The 13859-nt window shown below is 28.2% G+C and overlaps 1 protein-coding gene across 1 annotated transcript; it reads right to left on the minus strand.

Annotated features, from left to right (window-relative positions):
- Nucleotides 1-1837: 1837 nt before the first annotated feature.
- Nucleotides 1838-9848, minus strand: LOC132943382 (N-acetylgalactosaminyltransferase 7). The gene is made up of 12 exons (XM_061012355.1): nucleotides 9654-9848; nucleotides 9285-9475; nucleotides 9003-9211; nucleotides 8776-8942; nucleotides 8492-8699; nucleotides 8227-8403; nucleotides 8021-8138; nucleotides 7728-7853; nucleotides 7434-7655; nucleotides 7272-7370; nucleotides 5557-5682; nucleotides 1838-2124 (listed from the first exon to the last, which is right to left on the minus strand). The coding sequence occupies exons 2-12, from the start codon at nucleotides 9450-9452 to the stop codon at nucleotides 1978-1980; spliced, it is 1767 nt and encodes a 588-aa protein (XP_060868338.1). The 5' UTR covers nucleotides 9453-9475; nucleotides 9654-9848; the 3' UTR covers nucleotides 1838-1977.
- Between the last annotated feature and the right edge of the window lie 4011 nt (nucleotides 9849-13859).

Consider the following 13859-nt stretch of genomic DNA (forward strand, 5'->3'; position numbering starts at 1 on the left):
ATTTATAATATTGTTCTATGGTAGTGCCACATAAAAAAAAATATTCTCTCAGAATTTCGACTTAACAACTTGATTAAAAATTGGAAAAGATAAATATCTGAAAAAACTTAACCAAACAAATTTCAAAATTTTAAACAGAAATATGTTTTTAAGTCAAAATTCCGTGTAAGTTGAAAGTTGGAATTATTTATTCAAAATGTCGAGTTGTTAAATCAAAATTCGGTGGGAAAATTGTTTTCTATGTGGCATTACTGCGCTTCCGTAATTTCATCGATTCAGTATACTATTCTGCACGGACTAAGATAAAACTTATATAGTTATATCTTATATCTATAAACTTTCTTTAAGTCTATGCTTATATCTCGGACTTATATCTTAATCCGGGGCAAGGGGTATTTATTTGTATCAATACAGATGTATACACCTTGGGGTATTCTGTTATTCAGTACCTATTCTCAATTCTGTTTTTATTGAATTCTGATATAATATATTATCTGGTCCAATAACAATCAAAAATAACATCAGGTATACTAAAGGTATACTTGTCTATGAATAACTGTAATTTCAGTTTTCGATTAAATAAAAACAATTATGATTTAATTTATGAAAAAACATTAAATATTAAAACGATGATTTATCTATAAGTATAATATACAGGTTACTCAATTATTTTCTTAATTAAATTAAAGTTCCATCGAACAATGAATTAAGAATTAATACAAAAAACAGCAATTTAAATATTCAGTATGTGCAGTGTGGGTATATTAATGTAAGCTGCGCCAAATACCAGAAACAAAGAATGAATGCAATGCATCAGATTCTGAAACACTGTAATATTATAGTATTTGGCTACACATAGCTAGGATTTTTTGTAAGGCTCATATTTTTCATTTCTAAGAGAATATACTTTGTAAGTTTTATAAACCATAGAAGCATCATGTCAGTTGTTCAGTAAATTACATAGTACCCATCATATTTAAACTATCATTGAATAAAAAATGCCTAACGCCTAAACCTAAAACATATTTAATAAAGTTATTAACCAAAATGTATAATTTGACAACCACAATTTAAAAAAAAAGCTCTATCAGAATCATAAAAAACTGTAAGTACAACAGTGTACCTAAATAATTTTAAACTATCATATGTACATTTTTGCTAGTAGGTAACAAAGAAACATTTTTTTTTAAATTTCATTTAGTTAATTTTCAATCCTTGTAAAACAATGGCATGCATACACCTTAGATTTTGTATAGAATATAAAAATGATATATTTTCTAATTTTCAAAGATACAGTTTATACATATTATTTATTTAGTTTTATTAAAAGAAAAACAAATATAAGTATATTATACCTTAAAATATATTACTGACAATACCAAACAATACTTTCATTGTAATATAATACATAGATCAGGGTGGTCCAACTTTTTATGTGGGCCAATATTTACATATTCATAAATATACTAGGGGCCGCCTAAGGAAAAAAAATCTCTCACCACGAGAATTCGGATTTGCTGTGGCTACTATACAAACACAATACTTACATATGTATGTAACAAGCTGAATTTAATTATGGTTTTGTATACCTACGTTTTATAGTTTTTTTTCTGAAAAAAGTTATTTTTGAATATAAGTCTTCTAGGGTTCGCGGGCTGCCTCCACTGGATGACTTCCCCCTCTTGTCAATCAAATCACGTCAAATTTACTTATTGTATAACATGTAAATAAAGATTGTAAATATAAATTTTTTGTTCAATAAAAAAAAAGTCTTCTAGGGGTAGGGGGCCAAAAAAAAGACTGAGGGCCGTGGGTTAGACCACCCTGACATAGATAATACTTTTTGGATTTCTTGTTGTTTAATGAAAAATATACTCTTAATTTATATAATAACAAGAAATATATCTTATTTTATTTAATACAAAAATGTAAAAAAATGTAAAAAAAAAAACAGTTACAAAATATTGCTTTGTTCATTTAACTTGTCCAACTTGGCACAACTTGTTTAAATATCCACTGTTGATTAGCATTATTAGAATCACACGGTGTTAATATTACTTGATCGGATGATGGATGAACACTAAGACACTTCCTTGTTATTGAATGTAGTAACAACTTGTTAGTCTAAAAAGTACATTAATATATTAATTATAATATATATTACTTAATTTATTGTTAATCGCTTTGGAGTATATAATAGTTGGTTACGTAATGGTTATTTTTACCTCAATGACACAATATAGATTTAAAACAAAAATTATTTTATTTAATTCACAATAGTAAATTTTATAAATAAAAACAAATATATTTATTTATTATAAGATTAACGACAAACGGCTTTTACAGATTGTATACAGTATATACATATTTAAAAAGGATGGATAACAGCATAGATTAAAGTACAAACTAAAACTAGGTAAATGAACAGAAGAAAAATTTAATAAAATACATAAGATAACAATGGGAATGTAGATCACAGTTGATTGGCTAACCTAAGCATCCTGTGCATGGCATGATTGTGGCTGAAGGAAGTGGACTGAGTTGGAATGTAAAAAGGAGCGTGATTTCGAACATTGTGAGAGGGGACTTTAAATAGGATTTTTGATAGTAGATCAGGACATCAGGTGACTCGATAGAGTTGTCAAGAAGAGCATGAATGAACTGTAAATCAATACAATTACGGCGTGAGGACAAAGAGGGTATATTTAGAAAATGGTTAATATCAGAATAGTTATGATTAGGAGATGGTAATTTAAAAATAAAAGCAGCGTAGGAAAGGAATTTATGCTGGACTCGCTCAAGACGTAACTGATCCTTAGAAAGGTATTGGTGCTAGACGACAACCCCATATTCTAAAATGGATCTGACAAGAGCAAAATACAAAGAATGGAGACAAATAGGTGATGAAAAAAGCTTGGTATTATGTTTAATAAAACCTAAAACCTTATTAGCTCAACCCGTAATAATAGCAATGTGATGGCTAAAAGAGAGAGCGGAAGAGTAATAAATACCAAGATCTTTTATAATAGATACACATTGCAGCAGAATGTTGTTAAGCAAGAAGGAGTAATGAATAAGATTTTGTGATCTAGAGAAGGAGATAACATTACACTTCCTAATATTAAAAGAGAGGCCTAGGGTGGATACCCAATGATTAAATTTATTAAGTTAATTTAATAATAGTAGACAGTCAGAATAGGTTTCAATTTTATGAAACATTTTTATGTCATCAGCATAGAGAAGGAAATGAGCCTTTTTTAGGAAACTGGAAATTGAGTTAATATAAAGGCAAAACAATAGAGCACTCAAGTGACTACCCTGTGGAACACCAGAAGTGACGTCAGATAAGCTGGACGAAACCCCATTTAATTTAACAAACAGTTTACAGTTGGATAGGTATGAATGGAACAAGGAAAGAACAGGATCCCCAATACCAATACGGTCAAGTAGCTTTTGAAAAATCGGTAAAGATGACATCAACCAGAGCGCCATTGCTAAGGCAGTCATAAATAAGGGTGGAGAAAGAAACGCTACAGAATATTTATCAATATGAGGTGATATGGAGATTGGACGATAGTTGGGAACAGGAGACGAATCAGAGGACTTTAAAACAGGAGTGACAGAGCATATTTTCCACACTGATAGAAAAACACCTTCGTCCAAACACTTCCTGAACAAGAGAAGACTAGTGGGAAGAACAAGGAGAAACGACATTGGAAAAATAGGGTAGCTGAGATACCATCCGGGTCATTAGACGAATCCCTTTTCAACTTATCGAGAGCAGAGAGGACGTATCAGGAGAAGAGTAGCAGTTAGAAGGAAGCGAATAAGGATGCTCAAATGGGAGGTCAGGGGAACAAGGAGTTGCCGGCTTAAAGACAAATGCAAAATATTCAGAAAAATAGGAAGCCAATTCCAAGTCAGAAGAAGCAGTGAGCGAGTCATATTGAACAATTGAAGGAATTGATGTTTGCCTGTTTAGATCACAAAATATTTCCAAAAATCAGGAGGCGATTGAGATAACTGGGTTTGAGTAGTATTAATATTAGCCTGGTAGTTAAGCTTAGAAAGGCACTTGCACTTAGCTCTTAATTCTGAGAATTTGCAGTAATCACAAGGGAAGGAAATTCTTTTAAATAAACAATGTGCCATTTTTTTTTTATAAATTACATTTTTTAACATTTTAGAGACTTAACGAAGAAACGACGAGGTTTTATAGATTTTGAGAGGAATAAAGAAATTAATACAATGCAATAAGGCATCATTAAAAAAAAGTGTCACTATCATTTGCACTGTGTAGAGGAAAGGTATCATTCCAATTGAAAGATAGAAAAAACTAATTGATTTCCTGATAATTAGAATTCTTGAAATCTATGCATAATAAGTAGGTACAATAACATAATTTTTATTAAGTTTTTAGTGACAGGAATAGTTGAATTGGGAAGTGTCACCCTATAGATTAAACTAGTAAATCTCTAGGTCAGGTTCTTTTGAAACATCTCTAAGGGTTATCAGAGATTGTGTGGGAGCATAGTCAATTAATAAGTGGGTTAACTCGGAATGAAAAAAGATAGTATTATTTAGTTATTTGGTTAAGCGTTGGAATTTTTAAGTTGTTAAAGAGATTATTATTTTTAATGAACCAAGGAACAAAGCAAACTGATTAGAGTGAGAATATTTGACAGAGCCCAATATCTGGAGACCATAGGACCACACTGGTCTGATAATAGTTTATTACTAAAGGATATCTTAGATAGAAAAAGTGGGCAGAATAGGTTGATTCTTTTATTTTTAAGAGGATGTTAACCGTCAGCGCGCCATTTATTTTCTCTCTCTGACCCACGAGTAACATAGCAAATTAACGTTTAGCAGAAGCAAACCATGTGTTGTTACTTTTAATATTAAAGAGAGTTCACCTATTATCACATATTAACTTTAAGTTAACAACATTACCTGTGTCCCTACATTGAATATTTTACAATATTTAAATTTGTATACAATTTATGTGTTTTTAAATTGTAATAATTTACAAGCTCATAACTTACATTTAATTTAACATATCATAAATTAATAGCCAACACAGATAATATTCTAAGCTTAAAGTTTGATAATAATCATAAATGAATGAATTTATCTCAAATTATAATTACATGAAATAAATCGTGGTTATAATTATTACTAGATCATGTTAAAGCATGCAGCAACCATTACAAAAAAAAATAATAAAATTGTTTTTTCTTCTATCAATTTTTAATTGAATAAGTTATTATCAAAATGTAAATGTATAAACAAATGTAATACTAACAACCTTATTAGTCGGAGCATAAATTTATATTTTTAAGACCAATAAAAAAAAAAAACAATTACAGAAAAAAAAAATTTAATTCTTTTTGCAATTTTTTTCAATTACTTAAATAAATGGTTGTAAAAATACAATTTAAAAAATTTATGTACTTATGAGTTATGAGTCAATATTGTTTTTAGCCTTAAAGGGACCTAAATAAATATACTATTATATTATATTATATATATTTTAAATTTATACATTATACTTACAGATTCATATTGCCATGGCCCATCAACAGTTCCTAATGGACATACAACTAATTTTACATTTTGTCGATCAGCAAAAATACAACGCTCACCGACGCTAAGCTGTCCTTTTGTATTCAATCTAAAAAGCTATAGTAAATTAAAAAAAATTGTATTAGTGTACAATTAAACAAATTATTTTTCATTTTTGATGTTATAACATAAGGTACAAAAAAATATAAATTAATTTATCTTACAGAAATCAATGGTGTCTTAAGTAAATTGAATATTTCATAGAATAAATTAAAGAATAACCAAAAAATGGTTTAACATGAAAGAGTTATAATACATTTATAAACAAAAAAATACTATTAGTTATGTTACCTATGCATACGGCATTAGCAAAATAAGATTCGCATGTTAATTATTACAATCACATTGATTTTTCGGATAAAATTAAAAATAATAATTAGCTCCAACTTGGGAGATTTTCATTAAATTTTAATATTTTTTTTTTGAACTGTTTTAAAAAATACGATCAACAAAACTATCTTGGAAATTTAAAAAACTTATTTGCCTAAAAAAATGTTTGATCATTTTTGGAAAAAAAATCTAATATTATGCTATTCAGTCAGAATTTCCATACATATTACTGTAAAAAATACTGCATTTAAATATATTGATTTTCCACGGAGATACTAAGGTGATACAGGGCTTCTGGGACATACTGTATAGTAAAAATTAATTTAGCTATTTTTTTTTTCATCATTATAACCAGAAAGATTATGAAATTTTAAAATGCAGGGTTGCATCATTGATCACTTTTTCTACAGTTCTACAATCTGCTGTTTCAAGGTTTAACAACTAAATAAATGTACTTTATGGTTTGTTGGCCAAAGTGACAAGTGACAGTGGCTTTCTATGAAATAGTGTAAAGACCAATTTAAAATGTGTGAAAATACTAAAGTAGATTTAAACAATAGCTACTTGCATGAATTATGTGTAGTCTAAAAAATAGAAATATAAAAATTGTAAGTAGTTATAACTTAAGCCATAAATACCAGCCAACATATAATATTATAAGTATAACTCTTCTGTACTTACTAGTACAATAAGTGGTAAGAAATATTTAGTACAAAAAATAGATAATTGACAAAGTTTGTTCTAAAAGTCAACAAACTCCACAAAATAATATGTCTATCAATACTATCTACCTGTATTATCAGATATTTTTTTTATTTCAGATTTTTTGTATAACAATAACTATTTTATTTTATAGTAAAAATGCTTTTTTGTAATTTACAACAGCATACACACAACGTCTCTTTTCATTTTAAGTTTTAAGTAATTATATTTTATGCATGTGAAACATTAAAATTTTAAATGTGTATTTTTGTGTTGCCTGATAAAATATTCATATTTTATAGTATTATAGTGTATAATAGAAAATTTAATGTTTTAAATAAATAAAGTGTATGCGTTTTGCTCATAAATAATAATCAACCAATGAAAGATAATAATAATACATTATTTAAAAATGTAATTTATATTATACTCTAAATACAAAAATGTACCTTTATTGTAAAAAGATTAAGCATATTAAAATCAATATATATAAATCTCATTATAGCAATATCATATTTACAAGCATACTATTATAATAAGATTAAATTATTTTATATGGTGACAGTATAAAATATTTAATATCATAAACATTATAGATTATTTAAATTTTTTACCTGATTATTTCCTTGTCCGTGACATAACTCTAAGCCTACTAATGATGGTGGTTGATGACCTCTGGTATCTAGACAAGTTGTTTTGCCGATATTTCGTAACTAAATTTAAAATTAGTGTTGAGATAAAATAGTTTATATTATGTAATCAAATAAATAACTTACTTCCCCCCAGTATAGATTTGGTGGAAGTTCAGGAAACTTTGTATACACATCATATGCAACATTTTCCATGAACCATGAAAAATCTTTGCATTGCAGTTTATCCTTCAATTCCAATTGTTTAGATATATCACCCATGTCTAAGTAGCGCGCTAATGGTTCACGAGTATAAAAGAATTCTTTATGTTTATTATCAAACCATGTCTCAATTACACGTTTGTAGTTCTAAAACATTAAATACAATATCATAAAAATAATATTTAAGAATATAAATGTTAAGTAATATTTAATACATACATATGTTATCAAAGGTCCTTTGACCTTTTTGCCAAGTTCTCCAAAGTTATATGGCATAAATCCACGGTAAACATGTCCAACTCGGGAACAAGGGACCCATTCAATGCTACCACCACACTGCCAAATCTAATTATAAAACATATTTAATACTTATAACTTTATAAGCATTCAATAATAGAAAATTATACTTTAACTGTTAACTTTAAATTAAAAATGGGTATGTGATGATCTTTCTAATGAATAAAGCTAAATTTAATATTGTGGTAATATATTAAGTATAATATAAACTTTACTTTAAACGACAATTCAAAATTTTCTCCTCCCCAAACAAGTAACCCAGGATCATATGCTCCAAGTTCAAGAAAATAATTTCTATCAATGGCAAAAAGACCACCTGCGTGAGTTGGCGACCTTGAAATAATTTAATAAGTATGAATTATTAATTTGAAATTATATTTTATATGTATGCATATAGAAATTAAAAATGAATAAATATTACTTATAAGGTTCACTTTTGTAAATTCTTTTTCGTTCTTCTTGAGCAGGTATTTCAATTTCTTTATACAGCATACCCCATTCAAATATACCACGGAATAAATGATCTTTTTCGTAAACTGGACGATACTCCCAAGTATTATGATCAATTCCATCAATCACAGGAACTGTCATAATTTTTCTAGTAAATAAAGAAAATAATAATAATAATAATAACAAAAAGTAATCTTATATCTTATGTATAAATAAAAGCTAAAGAATAATTTTACCTATCTCGGGCAATCGGTGCAATTAATGGTGGTAACCAATTGTATCCAACTTCGCAATGAGCGTCTAAGAATAAAATTACTTCCCCCCTAGCATTTGAAGCACCCTTTGATCGTGTTCTAATCAGTCCTTCACGTTCAGAATTTCTAATTAATCTTACTTTACCATTAAACTTTTCAATATAATATTCTAGTTTCTTTTTTAAATTTTCTGAAAATAATTTTAATTTAAAAATGAATCAGTTTTTTATTAATTTTCTTAATAGTTTGAATTTAAATCAAATTACCTTTACTACTAAAGTCATCAACCAAAAGAATTTCTTCCAAAAATTGAGGTGGAGTTCTATTAAGAATACTGTGGACAGTTCTCAATAAAGATGACCAACCTTCATTATGAAATACTATTATTACACTAGTACGTGGTAATTGTTCTGGATAAGTCCAATATTTACACCTGTGGAATTTAATTAATAAAGTAAAAGTTTGAATACAATTATATATAATTTAATATTACTCCTCCTCGCGGTGATCTGGAATTGATCTATTTAGAGAGATATCGTCTGAGCAAGCCATGTTCATGCCATATTCGGATAGGGATTGCAATGCTTCATTTTCTCTATCACTTGGTACATGGTGAGCTTTACCTTTTTCCCCAGGACCCGGTTTATTAGTAGAAGTAGAATACTCAAAATTACCAGAAATTTGATCACGGTAAATTGGTACCTAAAAAAGATAAAATGCTTAATGAACATTACCTACATAAACAAACCTACAAATTACAAATATAAGCACTTACCTGATTTGAAAATCTAGAATGTTTAGAAAGTGTTGATTCGTGTGAGTTTTGTATACTTTCTGAACGTTTATATAATGCCAATAGTAATAGTAAGATAATAAAAGTTCCAATACTAATTTTGGCAAATTTATTGCGCTTTAGCTGAATAATTCTAAATCTTAAAGACATTTTTGATGTTAGAAAATGAATACCTAAGATAAAAAAATATTATTAATTGTATGTAATATTAAGCATATATGTTTAAATTTTAGGCATTCGTTTTGTGACACAAAATGGTAATTCTGAAGTGTGTATAAATGTCTTATATATTTTATAGAATAATTATCACTTTAAATATTAATAGGACATTATTAGTACTTATTTACTTACATTAGCAATATCAAAATATGTAAAAACAGTGTAAAAATATTGTTAAGTAATTAAGTCCGGGTGTTATATAATCTACTGCAAATCGCATTAACGTGGTCAATAATGGGAAGATGACATTATACCAGGGATTATAGGAGAATTTTTACATGTTGATTGTTGACGTATTAAATTTTAAATTTTATGGTTTTTGTTTGCGTGATAATGTAATTGATGATAAGAAAAAAAACTATCAATATTAAATGATACACGTCGTAACCACAGAACATTAACCATAGATTCCATGTTATCTAACATGGTCGTAACCACGATGTAGAGAAGACCGAGTTGGTGACAAAAAAACCACAAGTGATGCCAACTGAACCACAATTTTTGAAGTCAATAACACGCAGGATGACTGGATATACCTAGTACCTACATACAATTAGTGTGAACGCATTCGTTATTCGTATGAATTTTAAAAATATTGTAGAAGTGCATACTGGACCATATTGTATATTGAGGCTTTTACTGAGTGATTGGCTTACTTGTCGATTTTGACTGATCCTTATATAGAACGATTTTTCCGTAGGTAATCCCTTCCTTATTGGTGTGTATCGATTAAACATAACGTTAAGGTATCACAATGGGTTTATGATTTTATATAGTATGGTTCAACGTAAGTACCACTGGTGGAGCATTTGTGTCGTTTTGTAGAGCTCGTACGATCGAACTTGGCGAGGGTGACGAAACATAGGTATTCTTAGGTATGTGTTGCACGAGTTTTGTGCTCATAAGGAATGTATATATATAATATACGATATACCTAATGCGTATGTATATGTATTTTGCATCTTTTCACATCATGTATCATATATGGTTCGGCGTGATTAAATATCCTGTGTATTATATTTGAGTATACTATGAAAATAATTTATATTACATTCCCGTTGTTCCCGTAATTTGTTTTCCGATTATTTTTAAAAGTGTGCATTTTTAAGTATAGGTACGCTATATCCCACTAGAAACCATCCTTCTAATTTATTGTTGAGGAATTTCATTTTTGGTATAAGAAGTATCACAATCACTGTAAAACCAATACATTTCCTCTGAGAATCTAATATCCTACAATAGGTATCTACCGGGAGAAAGTATAATATAGAATAGGTATCTACCAGTGGTGTACCAGATTAGTCTATCCAGAACGCCGCGTGACCATGGAATTATTATATTAATTAGTGTATAAAGTATAAAATAAAATCATCCTGTGTCTATTTATACCTATGAGTTATTATACTCTGTTTAATATAAAGACAAAAACAAGGTTTTTCATAAAAGTTTGAGTGAAAGAAATTGTTTTAATAGTAATATAGGTATAGTATAGATAACTCTTAGTTCTTACTTCTATATCTGAAACAGTAAACGAATATGTTGACATTAAAATTCAATTTTTCTAAAAAAAAATTTCATCGTGAACATGGGAAAATCTGAAGATACGTGAAAAAAGTATCTTAATACAGGAACAAATGCACTTTACCATCCCATGAAAATTTTTCGATTTTTTTTCTTTTGGTACTTATTTATATTAACTATTTAAGAACAATGGTGCAATCAGAATTTGTCGGAAACCACATTTTAGAAGTTATAACCATCCAAAGTTTGCATTATTACGTTTATACGTATGCGCGGCACACTACTTTAATGCCGAGCGCAGCGCCTATAATTTATTTCAAATTTTTTTTATACGTATTTTAACGACTTAAGAAAGATGGTAAAATCACAATTTGCACAATCAGCTAGTCTTGCACAATCAGCGCTGAACTCGGGCACAAAATCGAAAATATCCCCCGATTTGCTGTGTAAAACCACTTTGGGGAGGCCTCGGAATTAAACAAAGTTGTTAAAAAGCTTCAAAACTAAATCCAACCAACAAATTCTAATTTCACCATTGTTCTTAAATAGCTAAAATGAGTAAGTTCCGAAAAAAAATCGAAAAATTTGCATGGGGTGGTTAAGTGCATTTTAGCCTAAATACATTTCACTGAATACATCTTAGATCTAGAACTAATATGAATTATATTGTATATATTAATATATTTAATAGGTGTACAATTTGCAAAATGATTTTCAATATTTTATAAAATATATTATTGTATAATATTATATTATTATAATAATTAATGAATATTATAGGTATCTTTTTAAAAATTATTTATATTTTCGTTATCTCGTTTAAAACATAAAATGTAACAATAAGATAGAAAACAAAACGTGATGTAAAACCGTAAAAGTATTTACCCCAGATAATGAGTTCAGGCTTTTGTACTTCACCGTTTTGACTAAAGCTCATAATCAGAATAATCTCTCAATTAACAGTGTCTGTGGACGACAGAGACCTTTCTTCCAACAAAAAGTCAATTCAATGATCTTTACTAATTATTGTTCTAATACTCAATATTACGTGGGTGCTTTTGTGAGAATTTATGACAAGAGCTTATATTTTTTTGAGCTCATAAATATGAGTTTTGTTTATAAAAGGAAAACTGGAACAAACGAACAATTACCTAATATTTATTGTTATTTATTTAGTATACATTTATAAGGATTATACTCGTAAGAACAAGAATAGTCTCTTATTATTAAACACCACAAAATATAAACTTATAAAACAACCTGTTATATGTAAATTAATCTATATCACTGTTATTAGTTATACAAAATTACCGCTATACAAATTAAACACTAGTGAATTTCTATTTTTTTAATATTACATAAATATTTAATTTAAACTCTAATTCAGAATGTTTATTTCAAAATTTTAAATGTTTATCGACATTCAATAAATATATTTTATTTAATAATTAATAGTATCATCAATTAAAAAATTAACTCTGGACATATTTAATATTAAAATTACATAATATGCTGATAGGTTCTGATGGGAATGCATAAAATACTTTATGATATCTTTAAGTTGAGTTTCATACTTCATCGATTTTTCAGTACCTTTAGTCGAATATTCTTGAAGCTAGTTCATTTTTACTGCAAGGAATAAACATTTAATTTAATAAAGTATATTATAATATAGATAGCAAAATAATCGTTATTTATTTTTATGATCATTGATAAAGTTATTTTATATGCATATGCCATTTACTGATTAAGTTTATCGAAATCGTTCTACACGGGTTGTACAACTTATACGTATAGATTAGCCTAACCTACCTATTATTTACTATTTCATGTTCTTTAGATTTTTTTACGTTTATTTAAACATGGTCGAAAGCGAGGAATTCTTGTATTATTTGGTATAGATAGATTGATGTTGATTAGTTATTCTAATATCATTATAAAATATAATAATATGCGTTTTATAGTTGGTATTAAATTAGCAATCAATTATATTTACTAAAAACTCATTTAAGGTTGTTACATAAAACATACAAGTATTGTCATACCTTCTTTTTTTAACTATATTAACGTGAAATTACTTATATACCTACTTATATACTTTGAAATCTCAGAAACTACGCGACCGATTTTAGGAAAATTCACCGGGAAAGTAGGAAATCTGAAACGAAAAAATACAACAGTGGCGACATCTGTCATAATATATTTTTGTTTATTGTAAATTTGCTATTGGTTATGACTGAATATAATTTTAGACCTGTATAATAATATTATATTCGGTCAAAACCATAAAACTTATTAAAAATGGTATTCCTATCACTAATTTTTCGACTGTTGTCTGTTGTCTCGGGAACCTACACAGGACACATGTACATCATAACCAATGAGTTAATAAAACATTCGTAATTAAGTACGCACCTCGCGGGGGTCTAACATGTAGGTATATATATACCTGAAAATATACTGATCACATAATCACAAGGGTGTGTCAACGCTAATATTATTGAGCGTGTCCTGACTGACTCACTGACTGGTCAACGTAGAGCAAATAAAGAAAATTGTATTCATATAAATAGAAAAAATGTGGGTAAGTGGATGTCGCTCTGCTGTACAGTAGGTTACAAGTGGGTCACTGTAATGGATGGTGTTAAATTTGAATTCAATGATATAATATCATTGTATAAGAAAAACGATTCTGAGCGAAAATGGTCAGTCAGCCTATGATATTACCAAGTATATTTGATGATATTATTGTGAACAAAGTAATTTATATATAACCTATTTACGTGGAGCCTTGTTATCAATTTTCAATCATTATCT

Source organism: Metopolophium dirhodum, chromosome 4 (genome assembly GCF_019925205.1).
Source record: "Metopolophium dirhodum isolate CAU chromosome 4, ASM1992520v1, whole genome shotgun sequence".
NCBI classification, from domain to species: Eukaryota; Metazoa; Arthropoda; class Insecta; order Hemiptera; family Aphididae; genus Metopolophium; species Metopolophium dirhodum.

Coding starts and splice junctions, on each gene's coding strand:
- LOC132943382 (XM_061012355.1), bottom strand. CDS start 9,452: ATGTCTTTAAGATTTAGAATTATTCAGCTAAAGCGCAATAAATTTGCC. Junction 7,854..8,020: donor ATTTTGAATTGTCGTTTAAA/GTAAAGTTTATA, acceptor TTTTATAATTAG/ATTTGGCAGTGTGGTGGTAG. Junction 7,371..7,433: donor CAAATCTATACTGGGGGGAA/GTAAGTTATTTA, acceptor TTTTAAATTTAG/TTACGAAATATCGGCAAAAC.